The sequence below is a fragment of the Lolium rigidum genome, chromosome 2 (assembly GCF_022539505.1).
Source record: "Lolium rigidum isolate FL_2022 chromosome 2, APGP_CSIRO_Lrig_0.1, whole genome shotgun sequence".
Taxonomy (NCBI): Eukaryota; Viridiplantae; Streptophyta; class Magnoliopsida; order Poales; family Poaceae; genus Lolium; species Lolium rigidum.
The window spans coordinates 4,172,267-4,199,320 of NC_061509.1; the positions used below are offsets into that span (position 1 = coordinate 4,172,267).

At 45.7% G+C, this 27,054-nt stretch overlaps 1 protein-coding gene and 2 long non-coding RNA genes across 4 annotated transcripts; 1 reads left to right on the forward strand and 2 right to left on the reverse strand.

Annotated features, from left to right (window-relative positions):
• Positions 1-7,018: 7,018 nt before the first annotated feature.
• Positions 7,019-8,583, forward strand: LOC124685859. The gene is made up of 3 exons (XR_006997635.1): positions 7,019-7,098; positions 7,829-7,934; positions 8,412-8,583. It is a non-coding gene; the product is annotated as an uncharacterized LOC124685859 (long non-coding RNA).
• Positions 8,584-9,371: 788 nt separating this feature from the next.
• Positions 9,372-10,778, reverse strand: LOC124685860. Of its 2 annotated transcripts, none has more exons than XR_006997636.1 (2): positions 10,677-10,778; positions 9,372-9,611 (listed from the first exon to the last, which is right to left on the reverse strand). It is a non-coding gene; the product is annotated as an uncharacterized LOC124685860 (long non-coding RNA). The 2 variants fall into 2 exon arrangements; XR_006997637.1 differs by lacking the exon at positions 10,677-10,778 and adding an exon at positions 9,757-9,775.
• Positions 10,779-22,074: 11,296 nt separating this feature from the next.
• LOC124691202 (cold-responsive protein kinase 1-like) lies at positions 22,075-25,168 on the reverse strand. Its single transcript, XM_047224462.1, has 6 exons — positions 24,983-25,168; positions 24,760-24,875; positions 24,459-24,669; positions 24,106-24,343; positions 23,664-23,814; positions 22,075-22,636 (listed from the first exon to the last, which is right to left on the reverse strand). Exons 1-6 carry the CDS (start codon positions 25,047-25,049, stop codon positions 22,217-22,219), a joined length of 1,203 nt encoding a protein of 400 aa, XP_047080418.1. The 5' UTR covers positions 25,050-25,168; the 3' UTR covers positions 22,075-22,216.
• Positions 25,169-27,054: the final 1,886 nt, after the last annotated feature.

Below are 27,054 nucleotides of genomic sequence, written 5' to 3' on the forward strand. Positions count from 1 at the left end.
CGCGCGTGCGACGACCGCCTCGTTCTGAAGTTCGTCGGCGGCGTGCCATCACTTGCGACGACCACCTCCTCCTGGAGCTCGTCCGTGGCGTCCGCTCATTGTCGGCCTGGCGGTGCCCTTCCCGCGCTCGCTGATGGTAGCCTCGTCCTCTCGCGCCTCTCCGCCCTATCGGCCCTCATCAGCTTCTCCGCGTGACGAAGCTCCCCATAGAGATTTGAGAGATAGAGAGGGAGCGAGAGAATGGAAATTCCAAGAGAATGCGTGGTGAGGAGGCGCTCGTGGATGGGATAAGGGCATGTGCAGACGTTTATGCAGAGGCGCCAGGATTTTATTCCTGCCCGATTAGCAGTTGTGTCTTGTGATCCTAGTCGTTGGGTGCTTAGAGCATCTCCAGCCATGCCCCCGAGAAGGCCCCAGGGCCTCTTTTTTATCCGGACAAACGAAAATGGTTCAGTCACGCCCCAACTTCTCGTTTTCGTTCGGATTTAGGACTAAATCCGTCAGGACTCCCTAGGCCATCCTCGGTTTCCCGGGGTGCCACCAGGGACTCCGGATGGAGCAAATTCCGCGCTCTGGCCCGCGTGTCAGTGAAGATTCCGCGCTTTGGCCCGCGCAAATTCCCCGGGACGATTGGAAAATCGTTGCTCTATGCCAAAAATAGATCCAATCCGGACCAATTTCCATCCGGATTGTGACCCGGGGGCCTCCAACGGCCGGAGATGCTCTTAATATCAAGCATCGATGGAAAAGATTGCGCCGGGCACTTCTCACTAGAATTAGGCTAGCGGTATGATAATCGAACACGACTTCTCGTGAAACAAGCGCCTCAACCGGGGGTTGTGTTGTAGCTGTGTACTTCGCGTGAAACGCTAGGATTAGTTTACTTTGTTTCCTCCGCACAAGCTCCTGTTTAGGCGCCTAGCATTGAACATGCTCTAAGAGATAAGGTTGTTAGAGCCACGGGGGATTTGTTTCACGAATCTTAAGGCGCCGCTGCACGGAACAGAGGTTGTGCGGCGCCTCTGCGTAGATTTTCCCTTTAATAAATCCAATGGATCGAAAGTGTTTATACTGGTGCGTAAAACTGGACCAGTATGATTTCTACTGGTTGCCTGGAGGCAAAATCCCGCACGTTCTGAAGGAGACCAAAAGGAGGCCCGTCCAAAGTAGAGCCTATTGATATAGTACCTGTATGTAGTCGGAAAAAAAATCTAAATAGCTGTATTTGATCCCCATGTCCTCTCGATGGCACCAGTCGGCGACACTGCGAGTGTGTTTGGTTTGGTTCCTTAAGTTGCCCTGCCAAAAAAAATTGGTTGCCCATTGAGTTGTGGTTCTTATTTGGTTTGTAGCTAAAATTTTGGCTGCCAATAAGGACCCGTCCCTCTTCCTCACAGATTTTTGCCAAAAAGTTGGCAAAACATGGGCAAAGGATTCCTTGACCAAATATTTTACGGCGGCCTGACAGATCGACGGACTGATGTCCGGGGAGATGCGCTGCTGCAGCATCCTCAAGGAAGGAATTGGGCGCCGGATCTCCCTGCTACCAGCGCAGGGGACTTGGGCTCGTGGTGCCCCTTACCTCGGCCAGCACGCGCGCGGACGCGGCAGCCGAGCGCGATGGATATGCATTTCTCTATCTCTACTACTTAAAAAGGGGGAACGAGTTTCGTCGTCAGGCCGTCCGTCGTTCGCTTCGTCAAGCTCGTTCCCTCCCCTTCGTCAACCCCGTGGAAACCGCACATCAAAATCATAATCGTAAACGTCCGGAAACAGCCCACGCAATCCTCGCGTGTCGCTCCAAACAGCGAGACCTAGTGATGAGCGATCCATGCGCCCCAACCAGACCCGCATGAACGCATACACTCCTCCAGATCACCGTACGCCCCATCCCCTCGATCGAGCTCCCTCCTGACCCCACCTCCATCTCCGTTCACCGGAGCCGACCTACCCTCTCTCGTCCCCCACGGATCCGGAGCTACACCCCGCGATGGGACCCTGTTCACCGGCATGCTCGCCCTGCCGTGGCCCGGCTCACCGGCGCCCACTATCCCGGTCGTCGTTCTTGCTCGCCGGCACGCTCCCTCCCGGCACGTCCCCGGTCGCCGGCAAGCTCCGCTTAGAAGTCGTCCCTCGTCGGCCTACTCCACCTAGACCAGTCCCTTGACGGCTGTTGTTCGCGAGCGGCGGCGGTAGGAGGGGACCACGGCATGCTTTTCGATAGGGGATTACCTCCTCAAGCCGGCCGGCGGACGCAGCGAGGGAGCTCGACGAGGTCCGACACGCTACCGTTGTAGACTCTTGGGTTGCCAAGGCCGCCACCAAGCCGCGAGACGCATAAGTGGAGCTCGACGAGGCCCGACGCGCTCTAGGTATGGACGCCGGAGCCTGGTGTGTTCTCTCTCGATCCCTTCATCCTCATCTCTTGTATGTCTTAAATTTCAGGTTTGATGACTCATCGATTTTAGGTATGTGTTGTTTGGCCACTGTTGACAAGGTACTATAATTGGCTTCGCTTTGCCTTCCGAGTTGTTTTACACACATGACACATCTATCTATGGGGAGATTATCTCTACTACTTAAAAAGGGGGAACGAGTTCCGTCGTCAGGCCGTCCGTCGTTCGCTTCGTCAAGCTCGTTCCCTCCCCTTCGTCAACCCCGTGGAAACCGCACATCAAAATCATAATCGTAAACGTCCGGAAACAGCCCACGCAATCCTCGCGTGTCGCTCCAAACAGCGAGACCTAGTGATGAGCGATCCATGCGCCCCAACCAGACCCGCATGAACGCATACACTCCTCCAGATCACCGTACGCCCCATCCCCTCGATCGAGCTCCCTCCTGACCCCACCTCCATCTCCGTTCACCGGAGCCGACCTACCCTCTCTGTCCCCCACAGATCCGGAGCTACACCCCGCGATGGGACCCTGTTCACCGGCGTGCTCGCCCCTGCCGTGGCCCGGCTCACCGGCGCCCACTATCCCGGTCGTCGTTCTTGCTCGCCGGCACGCTCCCTCCCGGCACGTCCCCGGTCGCCGGCAAGCTCCGCTTAGAAGTCGTCCCTCGTCGGCCTACTCCACCTAGACCAGTCCCTTGACGGCTGTTGTTCGCGAGCGGCGGCAGTAGGAGGGGACCACGGCATGCTTTTCGATAGGGGATTACCTCCTCAAGCCGACTGGCGGACGCAGCAGGGGAGCTCGACGAGGTCTGACACGCTACCGTTGTAGACTCTTGGGTTGCCAAGGCCGCCACCAAGCCGCAGACGCATAAGTGGAGCTCGACGAGGCCTGACGCGCTCTAGGTATGGATGCCGGAGCCTGGTGTGTTCTCTCCTGATCCCTTCATCCTCATCTCTTGTATGTCTTAAATTTCAGGTTTGATGACTCATCGATTTTAGGTATGTGTTGTTTGGCCCTGTTGACAAGGTACTATAATTGGCTTCGCTTTGCCTTCCAGTTGTTTTACACACATGACACATCTATCTATGGGGAGATTATCTCTACTACTTAAAAAGGGGGAACGAGTTCCGTCGTCAGGCCGTCCGTCGTTCGCTTCGTCAAGCTCGTTCCCTCCCCTTCGTCAACCCCGTGGAAACCGCACATCAAAATCATAATCGTAAACGTCCGGAAACAGCCCACGCAATCCTCGTGTGTCGCTCCAAACAGCGAGACCTAGTGATGAGCGATCCATGCGCCCCAACCAGACCCGCATGAACGCATACACTCCTCCAGATCACCGTACGCCCCATCCCCTCGATCGAGCTCCCTCCTGACCCCACCTCCATCTCCGTTCACCGGAGCCGACCTACCCTCTCTGTCCCCCACAGATCCGGAGCTACACCCCGCGATGGGACCCTGTTCACCGGCGTGCTCGCCCCTGCCGTGGCCCAGCTCACCGGCGCCCACTATCCCGGTCGTCGTTCTTGCTCGCCGGCACGCTCCCTCCCAGCACGTCCCTGGTCGCCGGCAAGCTCCGCTTAGAAGTCGTCCCTCGTCGGCCTACTCCACCTAGACCAGTCCCTTGACGGCTGTTGTTCGCGAGCGGCGGCAGTAGGAGGGGACCACGGCATGCTTTTCGATAGGGGATTACCTCCTCAAGCCGACGGCGGACGCAGCGGGGAGCTCGACGAGGTCTGACACGCTACCGTTGTAGACTCTTGGGTTGCCAAGGCCGCCACCAAGCCGCAGACGCATAAGTGGAGCTCGACGAGGCCTGACGCGCTCTAGGTATGGACGCCGGAGCCTGGTGTGTTCTCTCCTGATCCCTTCATCCTCATCTCTTGTATGTCTTAAATTTCAGGTTTGATGACTCATCGATTTTAGGTATGTGTTGTTTGGCCCTGTTGACAAGGTACTATAATTGGCTTCGCTTTGCCTTCCAGTTGTTTTACACACATGACACATCTATCTATGGGGAGATTATCTCTACTACTTAAAAAGGGGGAACGAGTTCCGTCGTCAGGCCGTCCGTCGTTCGCTTCGTCAAGCTCGTTCCCTCCCCTTCGTCAACCCCGTGGAAACCGCACATCAAAATCATAATCGTAAACGTCCGGAAACAGCCCACGCAATCCTCGCGTGTCGCTCCAAACAGCGAGACCTAGTGATGAGCGATCCATGCGCCCCAACCAGACCCGCATGAACGCATACACTCCTCTAGATCACCGTACGCCCCATCCCCTCGATCGAGCTCCCTCCTGACCCCACCTCCATCTCCGTTCACCGGAGCCGACCTACCCTCTCTGTCTCCCCCACAGATCCGGAGCTACACCCCGCGATGGGACCCTGTTCACCGGCGTGCTCGCCCCTGCCGTGGCCCAGCTCACCGGCGCCCACTATCCCGGTCGTCGTTCTTGCTCGCCGGCACGCTCCCTCCCAGGCACGTCCCCGGTCGCCGGCAAGCTCCGCTTAGAAGTCGTCCCTCGTCGGCCTACTCCACCTAGACCAGTCCCTTGACGGCTGTTGTTCGCGAGCGGCGGCAGTAGGAGGGGACCACGGCATGCTTTTCGATAGGGGATTACCTCCTCAAGCCGACTGGCGGACGCAGCAGGGGAGCTCGACGAGGTCTGACACGCTACCGTTGTAGACTCTTGGGTTGCCAAGGCCGCCACCAAGCCGCGAGACGCATAAGTGGAGCTCGACGAGGCCCGACGCGCTCTAGGTATGGACGCCGGAGCCCGGTGTGTTCTCTCCTGATCCCTTCATCCTCATCTCTTGTATGTCTTAAATTTCAGGTTTGATGACTCATCGATTTTAGGTATGTGTTGTTTGGCCCTGTTGACAAGGTACTATAATTGGCTTCGCTTTGCCTTCCAGTTGTTTTACACACATGACACATCTATCTATGGGGAGATTATCTTACTGTTACTTGCGATTTGAAACTTGAAGAATTTGTTTTTACCATAGCTGATTAGGCGTCCGCCTACGATTCTTAGGTGATAATCGGGGGTAGAATGCCTTAAGACGCCTTACCGCCTTAAAACAGGATTGTTGGATTGGGAATAGTACAGAAAATATGCTTAGTTCAAGGGGTGAATTTATCTATCTTTGATCTTGGTAATTGAGCCGTAAACATGACCATACTTCATGATGTAGCAAGTGGAAGCAAGTTGAACATCATTCGTGGAGTATCTGATGGTTCTCTGGTACAATATTGAAGGTCAAGTTCAAGTGCATGTTGAAATTGGATGGTTCTGACATTCAGTTTAGAGGACATTTTCATATGTTGTACTTTTGGACTTTCTGCTGTTTTTATATCTAACATGATATTTTTTTTCTTACATGTTGTTTCTACTATATGCAGGTGGTGTATCAAGTTTTAAAAGTTATGTCCCTGGTTAGGCATATATTGTTTATGCTATTAATTTTTCTTTGAAGGATCAGAAGATCTCTCTTGACTATGATTTTGTTATCTGAGCTTAACTGGTTTAGTGAGGACATACAAAGAGGGACTAATATAGTACATATGATCAGAATCGTGGATTTAATATAATGGAAGTCTGCTCTCCTTTTTTTTCCACAGCTAAGTTCGTTTTAACTAAACATATGTGAAATACGCACATCTAATTTGCAATATCACAGTTTTGGTGGCGACTGCGCTTCTCTCTGTAACCGGTACACATCTACATGATTAGTAGAGATAATTTCCAAGACTTCGAGTGTTTTATGTCTGCTATTGCCTAATTGAGTTATGAGCTCTAATAATTAGATTTTTTGTTTCAGCTAGGGCTTATGGATCAACAACGTAGCTACATGAACAAAAAGGGTTGTTTTGTGGTACCCTCAAATAAATAATAGCCATTAATTTTCGTCCATCCAATGGTCCAAAAATTTCCATACCACAGTTGAAAACGAGAGAGGTATGTTACATACCTCTCACAATTTTCGCACCTCAGTAAAAAAAAATCGACGGGCCGGCCCAATTAACGGGCCCATCCCAGTAGATTGGTCCAGCCCCATTAGCTGCCGACCAGAGAGGTTCATCTTCGTTCTTCCACCTTGACGAGAGAGGTTCCGCCGCCGCCGCCGCCGCCGCTATTCCATCCCCAACTCCGGCGCCACGACGGTGGACAACGACTCCTCGGCCTCCATCCCCACCATCGCCGCGGAGGATCTCGGCCTCTCCATCTCCATCCCCATCCCCATCACGACTCCGCCGTCTGCGCCGCGGTCGGCGTCCGGGTCGTCCTCGACATGGACGTGGACGTGGCCGACTGCTGCTGCACCCTGTCGTTGACCGGAGGGGGGGGGCGGCGGGATCCGGGAGCACCTCGACAACGAGGAAGGCGCGGGCCACTGCCGGTGCCCTTCTCCTCTTCCTGCTACGGAGAGCGAACCGTGGCGACCGAGCCGACGGACCGGAGCGAGCGTTCCGATGTAAGGGAAGGCCAGAGCTCGACGAGTGCTCCTATTGTCCTCTGGGGAGGAACAAGGCTGCTCGACGGTGCCTCCCGGCGACGGCCACCGCGGCCGGCCATGTTCAACGCCCTAGCACGCCCGTGAGGTGCTTCCGGCCGACGGCGACGCGAGCCACGGAGATGGCGTCCGGCGCAGCGCCTGGGCTGCCTCCTGCACGTCTCCCGCCACGGCAAACACTATGCCGGTACTGAATCTTTCTCTGAATATCCTCTTCTACCTCGCGTGAGCTGAGAGGAGGGAGTGAGATCCTAGGCTACATTCAGCAATAGTTCATTTTGACAACGACTGTTGCTGCCATTTCCTTTGTGTTAAGCATGAAAGAACAGCGATTGTTCCTGCCATGTTGTGTGCTTGCGCTCACCTATTTATTTATATGTTCATGTTTAGACTCGTTAATCTGTGAGGTAAATCCATTTTATAGAAGACAAAATCATGCTTAGTGCCTCTGTTATCTTCCATTTTTTGTGACCGGAATTTCTGAAGTCTTATCTGATCTTTCAGTTTCTGAATTTATTTGATGTATGCATTTTTGCTCTATCATGCGTATACAGTTACACTCCCCTTACTGAAGTTATCATATTTTATGGATTTAGCCTTTGAGGCAAATACAGTTGAACAGTGTTGCTCTATTTGAAGGTTTTCTTCTAGCTTTCAACGTATGTTAGATTTTTCTCAATTATCTGAAAAGCAATGCTTATTATAATAAAGAGGAAGAGTGGAATCATTTGCACAGCTTGGGTCTGATTAGTCATGAAGAAACATGACATAAGAAAGATTCCATGTGGTTGCAAGATTTCGATTGTTTGTACTATTCCTCTTCAGACCTGAAGACTAGGTCATCAAATACTATAGACGAGTATACAGCAGTAGGCGAACTACCAAATAATTCAAAGTCCACAACATCTTTCTTTTAGATTGGAGCGTGATGCGTAAACCATTGGCCAAGGACAGGCTTACCAATGGCAAGGCTGATTGCGTCCAAGACCAGGACTGGATGCTTGTTGGTCAGCTTCGGTGGGAGTAAGTTCCTTTGATTGTTACATGTAAATCTGTCTGCCAGTTCAAGGCTTAATTCCCTTGTCAGTACTATTTGTGCATGTGTATTAGATACAAATCTCGTGGAACTGAATCTCCATCTGTTGTTGCTTCTATCTCTCTGAATTCTAGAGTACTAGGGCCAGGTTTCGCTATATTAACATGCCGGATTATGCAGCCCCTTGCAACCATTTGAGGCAATCTCACATAGATGTTCACTAGGCTACAACCACTGGATAGCAAACTGACATTTCCTCATATGCCGCTAATAAGGAAATTTAGTTACATTAGGATTCATAACTTATGAATCTTATGTTTTAGTGAAGTCTACTAAAATGTTTTCAATAAATTTTCTGAATTGATTACTATGTCATATTGCTGTAGCTTTCATTGACCTATAGGTTATAAACTGAATAAGTGATATTTCCAGTAATTCCTCCACCTCAATATTTTTCCTTGCAGTATCTTGTGCTGGCTGGTCTCGACGGTGTGCTCGACGAGATGTTACCGGTGACTGACCTCTGTCTTGCGCATGTCACCGCGTGGCTGCGTGACCCCTCCTCTGTGCCAAAGGAGCTTACGGTGCCGGCGCCTATTCTGGTGCCTACGCAGCCTGGCTCTGACGAGGACGCACGCATGAGTACAATCTCATTCTACATGTGAAGGAGGTCATCGACCGCGACCCTTTGATGATGGATGGCACTGATTTCTACCCTGACGATGACGAAGACCTGAGCGCAAGCATAGGTTTAAGACCTGGCTTGGCAAGATCGACAACACAGGTCCCGGTCTTTATGGCGAGGCATGATCGGAATTTGCTATGATCCTTTTCTCCGGTGTTTACTTTAGTTTACAATGTTCCGAACTAGAGTTTCGTACTACAAAGTGTTTACTTTAGTTTATAATGTTTCGAACAGAGTTTGTCTTTTTGTTTGATCGAGAAATCTGGCGTGTTATAATATTTATCTTGTTTGATTCAAAATACTCTTTATGCTACTTTTCAAATAGTTCAATTGCACTCTCAAACTCAGCCCGTCGTAGACAAAAGAAATTCCTCACTCTAGTGTATAGTTAGTTACAAACGAGAGACTGCTAGATTTACAAACGTTTAGTTCTTTGAGACTTGAAATTGTAGAAGTACTCATGAATAGCATACACAGGTTAGATTTGGAAAAGGAAAACGCGTCACTGGTTAAAGCTGCTCCTTTGTCTACACCCTCTCAGGCTCTCAGCCCTGATACTTTGTACCCAGTAGCCCACAAAGCAAAGCTATAATACTAAACCAGTTGCACAAGGAAATGAGAAAATGGAAAGTCAGAGCAGACTTCATCTATACTGGCGTATGTCATAAAAACTGTCTGCTGCAAGTAGCATAGCATCAGGGAAGCACCACCACCTTCATATTTTCAGACAACCATTGCATCAGATAAAAACCCTTTTTTGTTTCTAGGTATCATATTAAAGAGAAGAATTGACACTGAACACATATGTAACTGACATTCCAAATAAGCAAATAAGCAAATGTGTTTCGTGTTTCAGAGCTAAGCCTAAAACCTTATCAGAACATCGCCACATCCATGTACCAGAATCATCACACGTTGGGAAGACAACCACCTTCGGAAGACGACACAGCAGCACCTTTTGCTTCAAATCACATACCACCTGGTATATGTTTAAACAAAAGAAACATTAAATAATACATATGCGTATACCAGAAATAATATTGGCGGAAAAATATAGATACAATGAAGATAACATTTGGTGTTCATTACATGCAGCACACAATTTATTATTATGGTACAGTTACCTTAGTCCGCGGGTCTGAAAACCACAATCATAAAAACAAGATTCATGTTACTAGTCTAGTAAAATGGATATGTTGTTTCAAGTGATAGGTCAAGCAACTCTCATACATTTAGCAGTAGTTCTTGTATATATTTTATGCAATCCAAATATAATCTTGAACAAAAAGACATTTGAGGATTTAGAATTTAGATTAGTCTGCGCTATCATTGATGACCTACTGTCGCTGAAATGAACAGCTTAGCTGGTTCTAGGGTGACTTGACACAACGATTTCATATCTCTGCAAATAACTTCTGTACTTTTCTCTCTAAAAGATGCAATGAAGAGCCTAGTTTCAAACCTAGGACTAGGTCTACAAATAAGGTTCGCTATATGCATGACTTATCATGTTGTGAATTTATCTGCAAAAGAAATTTTCTGAATTTGGTGCTTACAGGCTACATAACAGCTTAATTAACATCCAATAATCTGCCAACACCACATAACTTTCACAAGCCACAACATGCACACCTGCACATGTGGAGCTAGCAATGTGAGGCACATCACCATACATAATGTCTCTACACCTCTCGACAGCAAAGCTTTTATTCTCTGAACTATGGTTGTTCCTAAAACACTGTATCATAGCTGTTTTTGCCTTCTTATTCAGGTCGGCCAAGCTCTGGGCCTTTCCACTGTCTGGTCAGGGGGGACGTAAGAAAATGAAAATCAAATTTAAGCAACATCATCCTACAAAAACAAGGACAACAGTAGTATGAAGCCAAATTGCTTTGTTGGTCAACTCGCATCCACCTTCTGATGAAGATGCTAGTTTGTAAGGACATGAACAAAACCATGCAGTAAAGTGTTAACACCGAGTGTTGTCACTTTCCTCAGGTGGATTGGAAGAATTGGATGGGCCAGAACCAGAGAAATAGGCTACCTGGTGCCGGCGATGCAGGACCGGGCCGATCCGCTGGTGGCGGCGGCCGCCCACAATGCAGGATGGCGTGGAGTCAATGGCGGCGGTCGCCCTAGATGCAGGAGGACGGGGTGTCGATGGCGGCAGCGGTCTCCACGCGGGACGACGGGATCTCGAGGGTGTCGACGGAGGCGGCGGTTGTGCTCCGCGCAGGACGACGCCGACGGGATGCCGTGATGGCAGCGGCGGTCACGCGACGGAGGCTCGCGAGGGTGTCGATGGAGGCGACGGTTGCGCTCCGCGAAGGACGACGCCGACGGGATGGCGGCGGCGGTCACGCTCCAGGGAGAACGCGATGTTGAGGGAGGCCGGCGACTTCTCTCGTGATGGAGGCTGCCGACTTCTCTCCTGCTGGGCCAATTGTTGGGCCCGTTTCGGGAGAGCTAATTGTTTTTTTCGATGGTGTATTTGTTGATGGGCTGTCGGGCCGTTTAATCCTAACCGTTGACTAATCATACCTCTCCCCTTACCAGCTGTGGTAAAAGGTACTGTAAAAGATGCCAAAAACAATCCCAGATTACTCTTTATTAAATTTCAGAATCTAATTGTGCCCGTATTGCAAGAGGCATACTAATCTGCTTACCAAAAACGAGCAAGGTGAATTCTCTGTTCTTATTTTTGTTCGCAGATTGATGCCTGATATCCAACAACTTCGCGTTCGCTTTGTCTGAATTCTTGATCTGTTTAAACAAGAGGAACATTGGAATTTTGTTGGGAAATCTGAAAATCGTTCATCTATCTATTTTCCATTGTGATAATACAACTACATGATTTCTCTATTAGGTTGGTAGTTTTAGATATGCTGTACAATGATGATTTGTCTACGTGAATATAATCTGTTGGCAAGCTATGCAATTGAATATATTTTGAGCTTTAGTTCGCAACTGCGACAAGTATTATCTATTATAAGAGTATTAATGAATTTGGGTTAGGTTTACAGGTAACATAGGTTTCTGCTTAATTATACAACCTTGTATTCCTTTATTTAATTATTAGATGGTGAAAAATCCATGACATTTCTTCTCTTGTGGTTTTAGGAACCCTTCTTTGTTTGACTGCGAGTAGTGCTGAACATGTTACTCTCCTGTGAATGGGGTTTTTGGACCCTGATACTTTTGTTACATTTCAACTCTGTATGATAATAACCAGGTGTGCAATCCTTACCGAGGACCTCCAATCCGGAATAGGTGATCTTCTTGCCATGGTTGTTCCAAGTTGTTTTTTTGACCTATATTATGGAATTCAAAATATCCAGCTCATGTGAACTTTATCTGCAGTAGCCAGTATACTCTTTTCTTACAATGACCTATCACTTATTACTAGATGGTCCAGGCGCGCTCTGCTGCGCCGTCCTTCAATATTAGCAATTTGATTCTCTCGCGTCGGTGTTGGTGTGTCGTCGTGGGTGTGGTTCTGTCTCGCTTGGTAAATAAGACAAACTCATTACATAGTTCAGGAGTACTTATTCAAATATACCGTATCAGCACAAAGGCTACAGCAAATGCATGGTTTCAGAGTTAGCTTCTCGCATAGGTCTACAAACAAACCAACCGCGGCTATCACAATAAGCTTTATTGCAAGCCACATATGGGAAATGCACTTTGGCTCATAGGAGCATTTGCTCCCATTGTGTGAATCCACATTTCAAAGTGTCAAAAAATTCTAAACTAAATTTCTACATGTACATCTAGACATTTTATGTTGGTACACAAATTTTCAAAAAAAGGAAAACATTTATGTGGCTCCTGTAAAAAAGACAAATTTTGATGATGTAACACGACTACATACAGCATATTTTTTTGTCTTTTTTGTACACACCACACAAAATGTTGGTTTTCCACGAAATTTGTGTACGAACATAGAATGTCACAATGTACACCAAAAATTTTATGTCAATTTTTTTTGACATTTAAAAATTAATTTTTAATTATTTTATATAATGGGAGCATTTGCTCCTATGAGCCAAAACGCCACCTCCGCCACATATACTCTAATATTTATATAGGCAGCAAACCAAAGACCTGGACCATCTGATCTCAAAGGACCATGAAAAAAAAGCGTAAAGCATCATTCACAAAGATACTGGAAGCATGGGCATGTCAGTGAGCATACATGGAAATACAGATTGCAATGTCTCTACAGATGGTCGAGTTCCTTGTTTCCCTGGTTGGCACGCCGGCTTCATCTAGCGCAAGTAAGCTCGACTCGGATCTCCACCACTGAAGAAGACATCGCTAGTGGCAGTGATCTCGTCGCTAGTGACAGTGATCTCCACCACTAAAGAAGACGCCGCCAGTGGCACCGTCTAGCAAAACTGAGGCACTCCCTAAATCGCCATAAGTCTAATTTCAAGTTAAGCATATACATCACCGAACAACTTTAGAAAGGAAGAGATCACAAGCCAGACAACAATAAGATCGGACAGTACAAAAGGCAAAGTGAAACAATATGGACGTGAACCTTGCTCCAGCAATGCACAACTTTGCATCTTCCCAAGCTATGGCAGTTCTCAGGTCTGCTAGTGCAATAATGTCAGGAATCTATGAATAATGTTACTTCTATTTGATCCATGAAGGATAGGTTTTACCTCGACATTATGTCAGAAAAACTGGGCTACAGCCTGGAAAAAATCTTTACAACCAAATTAGAAATATTAGGGTCAAGCAAATTAAATAGGAACAGATAGAGTAAATTGCATCTTAGCATCAGCCCGTGCAAGCTGCACCTTATTTCTACCCAACCTTGCGACAAATCAGCAATTTCTAATATGTATGAAATAGCATAAATAATTTTTTTTTGGAGTTGCAAATACTATTCAGAAATGACCAACGTGAATGCCATACAGAAGCCGCATTATTTCCTGTTGTTCAGGACATAATGCCTATAATTTTTTGAGTAATAAATACTTTCTCATGTATGCACCATTCTGAGTAAAAAAAAAAGACATGACATTTTTGTTTTCCTACAAATTCTGTTCAGAAGAAAGGCAAGTATGACAATAATAAGCACCCTGTGATTTCTGCGAAAATTATGTAATGGACATGAAATGAATTTTCACCAAAGAAGGGCAAGCACTCCATAATTTCTCTATAAAGTAGATAATGGACGGTAAATTTTTTTGCTGACAAGGACATGGTAAGCCCACAGAACATCGCAAGCAATCTATGTGAGAAGCAAAGGCATGAGATAAAGTACCGCCTCTGTAGCATATTACCTTTCGGGAAAAGCTTGTCTCAACATGGAAATAACTCACTTCAATATGCAACAAATAGGCATATATTAATCTTTTCATCTATTATGCTGAACAAAACCAAAGATACTGAGACTATGTTTCCCATTTCTAAAACAAAACAATTAAGGTGCTACCTCTGCTACTGTTGATAAACATCAGTTGTGAGGATCACTCAAAATTACACTTCCACTAAATTTGGAACTAATTTCTGTGTTCAAATTTAAGAGCATCATCGTAAGTGCTTGAACGAACGGAAATATAATAACTAAAGATTGAACTATTTTGGTTGATCCAGTACATTTACAGAGTGGGCAACTCTTGCAGATACTACCTGGTAAATAATTAAAATAAGACATATCTAATGGAGAATATGGAAAAAATACCTTTGAATAAAATGACAAAGACAATGCAGTTCAAAGTAATCTGTAAATGTCAGGAGTTGAATGAGCCTTTTACGCTCCATCATACCAAAAGAAAATTGTTTTCATTTAAATATTGATCTGTTCACAAATCTTGCATATATACAAGAGATTGAGAGGGTTGTCTCCTTTTTCTTCCAGTTTGAAATTTCCATGTGATATATCTGTATGTTTAATAATGGCATTAAGGTGGTTTTAGTTCAGTCATGATATATGACCTACAAAACAAAGGGTCCAATGATTTTCTTATTTTCTACATAAAAAAATCTATATTCACCTCTCACTGTTGCCTCACTCAAAGAATCATATCTCTCTTTGTATTTCTTTGTATTCAACATAAACAACACCATTCAACACTGTCTACAAAAACAAGCAACACAACCCTCTTTCCAATCTCTAGAACCATCTATCTCCCTGTCTTTGATCAGTAGCAACAAATAACACATCTCTCAATCTCTCTTAATTCCTCTCAGCAACGTAGAGCACCAAGCCACGTCTCACCAATTCCTCTCACTCCCTCTCAGAAATTAGCAGCCAGCAGAAGCAACACGCACGTATCTCCTAGGCAGCAGCAGCAAGAAGCCGGTGGTCAAGCAAAGATAGGATCCCTTCTCTCCCCTAGCACATCTCCCTCCCGAAGCCTCTGCGCAAGCACTCGACCGGATCGGGTGACCCAGCCACCCTCGCTGCCGATCTGGTTAACTCGGTGTGTCTTCCGCCACCGGTGTGCTCTCTCCCCAATTTACCATCTCAATCGATTTGACAGGGAAACAGGGAAGACATTAAGTAAGTCATTCGGGGCGGAGGAGGTTCCATACCTCGACGACCTGGAATCGAGGATGCCGATGGTAATCGGGACGGCGGTGGATCTGCTCTTCTAATGGGCCCCTCTTATTGTCGTCATCCCTCACATCCAAGCCGCCCCGGATCAGGGCTCAGCGGTGCTCCACCTCCATCCACCCCGGATCTGGGCTCGTCGGTGCTCTACCTTGCAAGAGGTGGCCAAATACCGCACCTTCAAGCCACCGTCGCCCATAGAGACAGCCACCATCCTCGTTGCGCGGCATGCCGACACCGTCGCACAAGTCCGAAGCATCGAACGCCCACCGCGCCAAAAGATCCACATACTCCTCGTCGGCGCTCCTCCGAGCACCTCTACAGCAAGGACGGGGCGGGGAGACCTTATTCCTACGCCAGGATGACGCCGACCGCCTCGCATGAAACCCCTAAACTACATAAATTAGACCTAATCCCCACCCACCGGCGTTGAGTCGTGGTCTGCACCTCCTCACAGAGCCATGAGCCCGAGCTGACCGCCGGACTCGCCAGTGAGAAGGGACTCTCGGGCGGTCGTCTCCCTCTCGCCGCATTGTAGCAGGGGAAAGGGAAAGAGAGTTGTGTTGCCTGATTCTCTGGAACTGTATCGGTTTGTGATTTTCCAAGGGACACGATGTTCCAAACCGACATGTCGACCGACCCAACGATGGTAGGTCCCACCAAGCGCTGCGGGTCCCGCGAAAGGGACGGGCAGAGCATCCAGGGGTCCGGGTGGCACCCGCCGGGTATGGAGGCGGGTATGCCACCTCCATACCCGCCCCGCCCACCTCTCCCCGCCACCACCACCCGCCTCCATACCCGCTGGCGGGTCAAGATCTCCACCATACCCGCCCCGTGACGGGTACCCGCGACCCGGTGGAGACCCGTGATGATGCACAACAGTATAGAACAAGTCAACAAAAAAAAATTGGCAGCAAATTTGAGGTTCATATAGAAGCGGCAGCAAATAATTCCATACAAGTTTTGTCCATTCAAAAGCTACATAATATGCAAGATACAAAGCAGATCGAGGCGGTACTACATAAATCAATTCTGTTCACAGTACATACAAATCAGATCTAGCAGTACGCAGATTGCTTCAACAATAAAATGACTTGATAGTTGACATCACAGATCCTTGCACCGCCCTGGATGTTGGCCGCGACGGGGCACGCCGATGAGGAAGCCCAGATTCGCCCCGCTCCCCGGCGGCGGCATCTCCAGATGCGCGGGCGTCCGCTCCAACCGGCGGCGGTGACGCTGCTTGGTCGCTCCCCTCCTCGACCTCGACCGGCAAGGCCTCCATGGCAGCGGTGGCGGCCGTGGGGGAGCAGGGTGGAGGTGCGGGTGCGGCGGCCGGGGAGGAGCAGGGTGGAGGTGCGTGCGGCGGCGGCCGGGGAGGAGCAGGGAGGTGGAGGTGCGGGCGGCGGCGTGAGAGGATGATGGGGTCGGGACTGGCCGACTAGGTCATTTGCGCGTTGCGGCTCTACGCGAGGGGTGGGATGGGAAATGGGATGGGTTTGGGCCTTTTGGGGTGACCGGTGGGGTGCCTTAGGGTTTGTTTACTCAAATGACAGGTGGGCTCTACATGTCTGAGACGGGTCCACGGGTTAAAGGGTATGGGTTTCATACCTCCATACCCACCTCCGCTAGACCCGTTGGGTCAGATAATTTACCATTAAGAGACCCATGGGTCTTTTTTCTCTCCATACCCTCCTCCATTTGATGCGGGTACCCGCCGGGTTAACGGGTGGCGGGTACCCATTGCCATCCGGATCCAGGGGTGCGCGCGACCCTGGGAGCTTAGTGCTCTTTAGGGATACTATTTTGGATGTAGATAGAGATATGAAGTTCTATGTAGGTTCTCCATCATGGACTTTCGAATTTCAACAAATTTACCATTTCACCACTTCAGGTCTCTGTTTTCGGAATAGGTAAGATCATCGTATCATGTATCCACCGAAATAAAATAGGTTCTCTGCATAGTTGCACGTTTTGCTGGTAGGACAAAAACTCATCCACTTATGGTAAAGACTGTTCCATAGCCATGCACTTTTCTTAATTCTGTTTTTTGATATTAAATATGCATGAAAGGTGTCGTATATTTGGTATTAAGTTTGTGTCCAGATCCAGCAAGAGAGTAAATTGCTGAGCTTACAACTTCTGGGTCACGTTACATAACTATTGTTTGGAACACAAACATCTGCAGTCAGTAACTTGCAATATTAGCTTCAATTCACCTCCTTTCATTTATTCCTCCTATTTTTTCTATTGTTCCGCGGAAGAATAAATGGATTCACTATATTTTGTTTGTTCCATTCACCACATTACATATCCGGTGCAAATGGGTTCTACGTGTTCTAGAAAGGGGCAATTAGTTTGGTTTAGTTCATTTCCTTGGAGTGGCATGAGATGCAAATAAAAAATATTACACAAGTCTGCTTCTTTTCCTAACTGCTGTTGCAGTATGGTTAGATACCAGTTCTTGTGTATACGAGAGTTTGTGTGTTTGATGAATTCTCATCTAGATTAAAATCGATGGAACCATGAAAATGATCACAAGGAACATGCAACAACATTATTTGGCATAGGTAACATTACACAGAAGTTCAGGAATTTGTGACGACGTACATATGCTAAAGTTTCTTTATGTTTTTATTTGCAGTCTGAACTGATATTGGGGACTACGAAGCTTGCCCTATGTATGTACCTGTACAAGACCAAATCGTGACCTCCAACCTCCAACCAATTCAATAAGTTGCACACTCACAGATCCTTGCCTTAACACTACACAGTCATATAGGAGATACAGGATCTTCATCATTTTCATCTTTGGAGAGTATTTTGGACAAAATAACCAGTTGGGACCTTGGAAGATTTACAAAACCTCCAATCGGTAATCTGTAGTAAATCAAGAGAATGTGTGGCTTATGATGGCCAAGGATGAACTAGACGCCAAGACAACCAACCGAGAACAGTTCATAAGAGAAACCAAGATTCCATAAGGTTGATTTTCAGAACGACCGTTCAAGACTGAGTGGCTGAGCGTGCATCGCCTCTAGAATCGTCTTCAGACCTTCTGGTAATTTTTTTTTTTGGTACGGAGCTATGGTCTCATGCTTCAGTGACTGATCTTGCCGCTGCAGACATATTCACCTGCAGACCTGCTACATATCTGTTATGTTTTGTTGATCTAGAAAGTTCAGTTCGTTGGTACCTTTAGAGCATCTCTAACAGAGCCCGTAAATCCCGCCGGAACTGAATTTTTCCGGCGGTTTTACGGGTTCGGGCCGAAAGTGGCGTAGAACAGCACCCGAATCGGTGGGCCGGCCCGTATCGGGAGTTCGGGGGCCCGAGAAACTGGACCGTCGACCCGTATATATACAGGCCGCGGAGGGGGGTTGCGTTCCAAAACCCTACTCCCTCCGTCGCCAAAGCCCCCTCCGCCGCGCGCACGGTTGGAATTCCTGCGAGCAATCGCGGAGCCACCGCCGCCGCTTCTCCTCTCTTTCCACCACCACTGCGACCACATGGCCAGGGCGAACAGCGGAGGCAGGGGACACGGGCGGATTGGTGGGAGCAACTGTCCGCCGCCCCCCCCCCCTCTTCCAGTCGGAGGGCGAGCGACGCAAATGGAACCGCAGCGAAGGCGCTCGGAAGCGGAGCGCGCGGCGCAGGACCAACTGGGGTCTGACGCCGCCGGGGAAGCTTGCGCGCTATGCAAATAGCGGCGAGGGGTCGTCCTCGGCCGCGTCCAGCCGTGCGCTGTGGCAGCCTGCCTCCGACAGCAGCGACGACGACGAGGAGGAGGAGGAGGAGGTGCCTCCGGTGCGCACCCTCCAGCTGCAGTCCGGGGACTTGGTCCTCAACGACGAGGAGGCGACGGCGGTATTATTCAATCTTGTAGACACCTCCGTAAAGAGGTTGCGATCCTCCAATCGTTGAAGTGGCGACCATGAATGGAGCAAAGCCGTAGAGCGGTAAACGACCTGCAAGAGAGAATATTTTTTATCGTTAAAAACTTTGTCATTTCTACATAGCCAAAGCGACCATACGACAACAATCGCGTCCACCCTGATAAGCATTTTATACCTAGACTCCACCCCATTTAACCAATTGCCAAAAATATTTGCAATGCTGCGAGGTGGGTATAAGGTAGAACCTATCACCATATAGACCCAGCAACCCAACAGTTGAAGAAAAGGTGTTTTATTGTCTCTTCTTCATGACAGAAAACACATTTGGTACAACCCTACCAGTTGCGTTTTGCAAGGTTATCTTTAGTTAGAATCACACCCTGACGAAGATACCATACAAAAACTTTTGTTTTCAGCGGTATTTTCATCTTCCAGATGGATTTATTATTAACAACTGGTTGACTGGGTATAATTAAAGCTTTGTATATAGAGCTGACCGAGAAGATACTATTCTTGGTAAGGCTCCAACGGAATTCATCGGCTCCCTGAACCAACTGGATTGAAGCATTTGTAGCAATTCATTTCATGTAGCTAGTCGGGTGCCAATGAGATCACGCCTGAACAACATACATGGTTGAGAAGTTTCCATCACCTTCTGTATATCTCCCTTATGTCGAACAATATTGTACAAGGCTGGATATTATTCTCGAAGAGTAGTTGTATCCAACCATCTATCCTTCCAGAACCTTATCTCAGACCCATCCTTGATGGAGAAAGAACCAAAAGGGAAAAAGTGCTTATTAGTTGCCATAATGCCAGCCCAAAAATGCGAATCTCCTGGTTTCCAAAGAACCTGAGATATTGCTTTTGAGCCCACATACTTTTTCCGTAATAGTTGCTACCATACTCCATGCTCGGTTAACAACCTGGCCAGCCATTTACCAAGCAAGGCTCTGTTTTTAACTTCAAGATCGTGGACACCAAGTCCACCTTGATCTTTTGGACGGCAAACAACACTACATTTCGTCAACTGGTATTTCTTTATCTCATTATCCCCTTGCCAAAAGAATCTTGGTCGGAAATAATCCAGTCTATGCAAGACTCCTTTGGGCAACTAGTAAAAAAGATATCATATACAGCACCATATTCGTAAGTACTGAATTTATGAGAATTAATCTTCCCCCGAGGGATAATAATTTTCCTTTCCAGCTACTAAGGCGTTTCTGAAGTGCTTTTATGCACTTGTTTGCTAGACAGGATGATGTGGCTGCAGTCAAATGGGTACGAGTCTAGCTAGTATGGTTGAAACCTTCTTCTGAAAGATCTTGTCTCATTCTTCTCTTGGGAAGGGTGGGTCGTAAGGTGAAAGTGCACAACCTCTGGAGAGTTAAACCTAAGATCTTAGCCGTGTCCCCGGTTATGAACAATTTGAGCTTCTAGGCAAGGAATGTACGGAAGAATCTCATCATTGTTTTCTGAATGAGTTAAAATTTGAGTAGAAACTGTCTAATAGTACATGGGAGATGTAACCATGGTACTGTTTAGGACATCATTACAAGTTTTGTAAAATGTTTTGTTTTAAATAAAATGTAGGATAAAATTTGGCTTTATGCAAATTAGCCTAAACTCCACTAGCCAAGTATCATGTAGATAGTCACGTCTAAAACAGCCACCAAATAAGTGTCATTTGCCAGTACATCATTGTACTGACCTCCATTCGTGGGGCTGCATATTCAAAGGTTCGTCTGAAGAGGATTACTAGATAGGATCTCGACTCTACATTCTAACATGACTGCCTATGGCACATGAAGATGATGAAGGCTCATTGATGATTTACTTTCCGCTGTGTTTGTTCTTAACAATTTATTTGAGCTAGTCCATGTGACTATGCAAATTGTAAGGTTTTACTTTACCCTCTGGATCAACGATGTAGTAATTTTATACTATTGCAATGATTACTATATTTTGTAATGTGTGTGCTATCAGTGATCCCGAAAATAGCACTATACACAGGTATCTTGCCTTTATTAAAAGGTAGGGTGCTACATCACCTTTACAAGGAGAGCTGCCACTCGGACCTGGCCACAAGAGAAAGAGAAAAGAGAAGGTATAGTGGTGGTGATGGTGAGGGAAGAGGGGAGGAGGGCACTGCCATGACCCTCTGGCAATGTTGGAGTTTAACTTAGTGTTTTTGGAGGAGCACCTGGCCGGTGGGTCCCCTTTTCTTCTTAACAGGGGTTTGCATTATGCAGCCCTGTTTTTTTTTTTTTTTTTTTTTTTTTTGTTGTTGTTGAGGGAAATGCAGGCCTGTTAGGCAAACATCATGGCACTGCTTGCTTGATTGGTAGAACACCTGCTAGGGTGTTGGAGTTGGAGGTCTGTGAGACATAAGACAGTGTATCAGTTTCTGGATTGTGCAAAATTACAATGAAGCTGAAACTATAGATGAACAGTGTACAGGAAAAGGAGATGATGGCAACTGATTATCACAAGATGTGCTTTGCATCACAGAACAGTACTACATGGCAACAGCTGGGTGACAAAACTTGTAAATTTCCCATTGATGAATTGTAAGTGAAGTGGGTAACCAGCTCATCTAGATTTTGATACACATCCAGGAAAAAAGATAATACCTCAGTTTCTGAGCTGTCCGAATTCTACTGAAGCTGGAACTAGATGCAATAGTTTACATGGAACAAAAGGAGATAATGTAAACTGATCATCACAAGATGTGCTTTGCATCACACTATCATATGGCAACAGTTGGGGAACATGACTTCGAAATAACCAAATTATACTGAAGCTGATATCAGACGCAAATACTGCACAGAACAAAAGAGATAACGGAAACTGATCATCACAAGATGGGTTGTGCATCACAGTACAGTATTATATGGGAACAGCTGGGAACATGAGGTATTTGCCATAAACACAACCAATAAACAGTATGTACATGTAAAAATGTGCAATGGTACTTCATGGACTTTTTTGATCCAACAATGTCTTTTACACTACAAATGAAGTGAATCTGTACACCAGCAAGAAAATTTCTGGAAAAAAAGGTATTAGCCTATGCTACTTGTCCACACGGTCTTCATATTTCTGACCAACCTCTGATCACTCACGATCAGATATTGCGGTGAATGTTATGGAGCATCGTGTTGTCTCTTGAGACAACAAAGGAGAATTCTGTGCCATGATGGTGGATATCAGCTTGGAGGATGGAGCGAAAGCTAAGTTATTTTCTCTCCTCATGCTCCTGATCTTAAGGTCCATGAAGTCGCTAATTGTAGCTGGCTTGCTTATATTCCCAGAGTCAACATCCTTTTCGCCTGTTAGCATCTCGACGACGTCTGACATAGTGGGTCGATGCCTTGTGACATCTTGTGTACACAAAAGCCCAATTATCAGGAACCTGCAGGCTTGTACAACATCCAAGTCATCGCCCAAAGAACTGTCTATGATTTTCTCCAAATCTCCTCGTTCATAATACATCCATGTCTGCAATAGGAGAACCCCATTGGTGACTTCCGGAAACTGTAGCAGCAAAAACATAAGTTCATAATTAGAAGATTTGCTCCCTAGCATACTGCATAAAATTAGGATTGTATGCTGCATTAATAACGTCAGACTCCTAGTTAGTGTAAACACAAGCTCTAAGGCTTGGTTTACAACTTCACATCTCATTGGATTCACAATCAAAACAATGTACAGCAAGTTATCTACTGTAGCACATTGTGTGCCGAGCCAGACAGCTACAAGATCCAAACTACCAACACCATCCGTTTCAATCGCTGATGACTCTATCTCGTATTTTAACAATGCGAATATTTAGGCTTTCAATCAGAAAAAAGGTAATTGTCGAAGAAAAATGTAGAAAAAGGGTAGCAGCTAATGTGCATCGTAATGGTAATAATTTTTCATATTGTAGTACTAATTTAATAAATGAAAATTTGAGATGGCACAGCTAACATTCTGAAATGCAAGAATGGCATGCATAGACAGTAGACCTCATATAGGAATTAAAGACCACTTTTATGCACACCAAATTAAAGAAGTACGATTATCAACTGGAATACAATTTGGCTCATAGGTGTAGATGCACCCATTGCCCAAAAAGCATATTTCAAACTGTCTAAAAATTCTGAGAAAAATATCTGGGAGTACATCTAGACATTCCAAGTTCACACGCAAAGAATTGCAAAGAAATAAAACACAATTTTTGGTGCTCCAAAATAGCTTTTTAAGAGACAATTTTTTTTGTCATTTTTTACACAGAACACACAAAATATCTTCTTTTCGCAAAACTTCGTAAGTGAACATAAAATGTCCAGATGCACACCTGAGAATTTTTTTAGAAATTTTGTAACATTATGAAATAAAATTAAAATGCAATTTTCTTAATAGGTGCATCTAGTCCTATGAGCCAAAACACCATGTCCCATTATCAACCACTAAAATAATATCACAAAATAACATAAGCCTAGAAATATAAGAAATTTAACTTTTTGCAATAAGGAATGGCGAAACAAGAGAAACAAATATGGTACTGTATTTTTCTAACCTTTTCAAGAAGCATCTGGTCTTCATAGGATAGTCTTGTACTCGTGTTTGATCTCCCACTAACTATTTCTAGAAGTAGAACACCAAAGCTATAAACATCTGATTTCCGTGTTACTTGTCCTCGAATGGCATACTCGGGAGCCAAGTAACCTCTGTCAAGTAACACTGAGTAAGTAATGCCACAAGTTTATCAGGCCATAGTTATTAATTATGAATAACTATGTCACTATTTGGTTGTTCAATTGAATTGCCTTAGATTCTCCTCTGAAATAGTGGTTGCATCATATATGAAAGGGATTCTTTCGGGACTAAATATTATATGAATCATCCAACAACTTGAAAAGGATATTATAAGCACTAGCTTCCAAAGGTACAAAAGATAAAATGACGAAAATAAACATGCACTGTAGATGGTAGAATTCCATAGGACAAAGTTCACTTACAACGTTCCTGCAACCCGCGTGCTAATATGTGATGCATTTGGAGGTAGAAGCTTTGCCAAACCGAAATCAGAAATTTTGGGAGTGAGATCCTTATCAAGAAGTATATTGCTTGCTTTGATATCGCGGTGAACAATGTGGGGATTGACAGTGTCATGGAGGTATGCTAATCCCCGGGCGATACCAATGCAAATATTTACTCTACTTCTCCAATTGAACTGGATGTTGCTGCGGCCAGAACCTAATAAGAAATAAAAAGAGAAAATCTTAGAAACATAAGAATATCTAGACCTTATATAGCAAATATGTGAACTAAAAAGATTACTGTGGAAAGGATTTAAGTAACCAAGAATTACCTAGAAGTGTTTGTGCAAGGCTATTGTTTTCGAGATAATTGTAGACAAGGATCCTCTTGTTTCCTTCCACACAATAGCCATAAAGGCTGACAAGATTACCATGAGATATGTTGGAAATTGCCATAAGTTCGTTCATAAACTCCTTTAGTCCTTGTCTTGACTCTACAGATAACACCTTGGCAGCAATAAGTTTTCCATTCTTTAGCCGGCCCTGCACCATTATATTATCAAACTTTAAACACATGTACTTTTGTTCCCTTAGAATTTCAAGGTCTTAATAATTGAAGGTTATGCATATTACCTTATACACAGATCCAAAACCCCCTTCACCAATCTTATTGGATGGGTTAAAATTTTCTGTTGCTCTTACTATCTCCTTATAAGTGTATCTTGTTGTATTAGTACCAGAAGGGATGTCTGTACAAAATCGGTAAAATTATTAAGATATGGAACATATCAAGGGAGAAGACAACCATATCTGTTCCACAGAAGTGTGTAGAGTGCAGTCTGTAAGAGATATGTACCTTCATTATGCTCAGAAATTTGTTGGCGTGTTGCCCACTTATTGCGAAAGATAGAACAACAATCCATTGCTTCAACTCTCGAACTATATATGCCCCGCAGCTGCCAGTCCAAAAAATAATGCTTGCACTTACAATAGGCACACAAACATTTCCTCAGTCTTAAACAACTGTCATCATATCCTGAAAAGAAAGAATGACACTTGTGGTTACAATCTATACTGAATGAATCTACAGTAGCCACCAATTACTGTGGACCATCGTGTTCAACTAGTTGTCGGTCTGTGGGGCTCCTAGTTTAGCTAGATGGTTTGAGTTCGTCGCACTGGTTTCTGGCCAGTTTTTTTTTCCTAATTAACTTGGTAACTCTAGTATTTCTTGTATAGAGATTTGAAGAGCTCCCCTGTTTTGGGATTTGTCGGGAAAGAAACTGTGGATGGTATTAGTTATATTCCAGCATCGAGTATGAGTAAGTATTATTTGGTCAGTAAGTAGTAACTATTTGCAGAACAAATCATGCACATTCTGTCTTGCAAAAACATAGTGCAAATCCTATTTCCGCAAGAAGGACCTCCCATTGCACTTCCACATTTGCAACCAGCAGCTAAATCAGGGACTATTTTCTTATAGATTAACTACTCGCTCTTCCTTTTTTGCAGAGAAGAGCAGAATCGCTGATGTATGAGTTTTTTATCAGGGAAGCATACCCAGCTTCTAGAAGACCAGCTGAAAGCAACTAGCTAACCTATACCGGTCTACAAATAAGACTAGGTCAACTATAATAACATAACTACTTTTTTCGAAGCGTGGTGCATTATGGGTTTTTGTCTATCAGTGTCCCAGCCTGCGACGGCTGCTCTAAATTTTATATTCTAACCACTTGCTTAATGAATGAGCTGAGCCTTTTCCATATAGTCCTTTATTAATTGACATTTCGGAATTTTCTATTCAGCGAAATGTCATTCTTGGATACCAGTTGGAAAGTCTCCTACTATTTTCGGGTCAAAAAATATGCCATTCTTGGACAGGCATCACCTGGTGGATGATTGCCATCAAGATGGCCAACTAATGTCAGCAAAAAATGGTAATGTCTTTGTCTGGACAAAGATGATTTTATACTCTAGCTACCTCTGCTACCAGTAAGACAAATCTATGGTTGACCTAATACACGCAATAATTTAATGCATGATTATTGCGAAAAGGTTCCACCCCGTCATCTGTGATTCACACAGCCTACACATTTCAGCTGTCCAATATTTCTTGACCCCTAATCTGCGTTCACACAGCCTCTACATTTCAGCTGTACAACACACGCAATAATCTAGTGGCTGCTTGGAATGGATGTAAAATTGGCGTGGCCACAGGTATTTAGTGTTGAATAAATCTACCCGTTAGACTAGTTTACTTTAGATAACGTATTTGTGTTTACGGTTTCATCTAGCAAGGTTGCTAGGTATTTTATCCGGTTGTTTTGGTTATAAACTTATGACACGGTCTGCGCGTCGAACCACGTTTTCAGGATTGCCTGGACGACACGTTCTGATCATGGGGATGGCATGATCAGGTCAGGAACGTGGCGATCGCGCGGCATGCTTGTTTGCCCTTGGAATAAAAGGAGAAACCAAAAAAGCAGCAAGCTGCACGCTGCGCAAAAACATTTGTCTGAGTTTGTCGTGAGATGGAGTGTGAGGTAGACGATCAATTGCAGGTGCTGGCATTCCGGTAGCTCAAGATGAACAATATACCGGTGAGCACACCAATTCTACTACATCCAACCCAAGCGGGGTCTTAGCGTAAACCGATCAAAACCGTTAAACGAGTGTAAGATTGTCAACTATCGCACAGGGCAAGGTAGGAAACTGCAATTTTCATCAGCGGGCAGGGGAGTCGTACGTACGAGCACAAAAAAAAGGTGTTTTGTATTCAGCGAGATGTCACTTTTCGATACAGTAGGAAACTTCCTACTGTTTTCAGGTGAAAAAGAAAAGGTGTCATTCTTGGACAGGCGTCACTTTGTGGATGATTGCCATCCAAGAGGCTCAGTTAATTTTTTCGATAAAGTGTGTTGTATTACC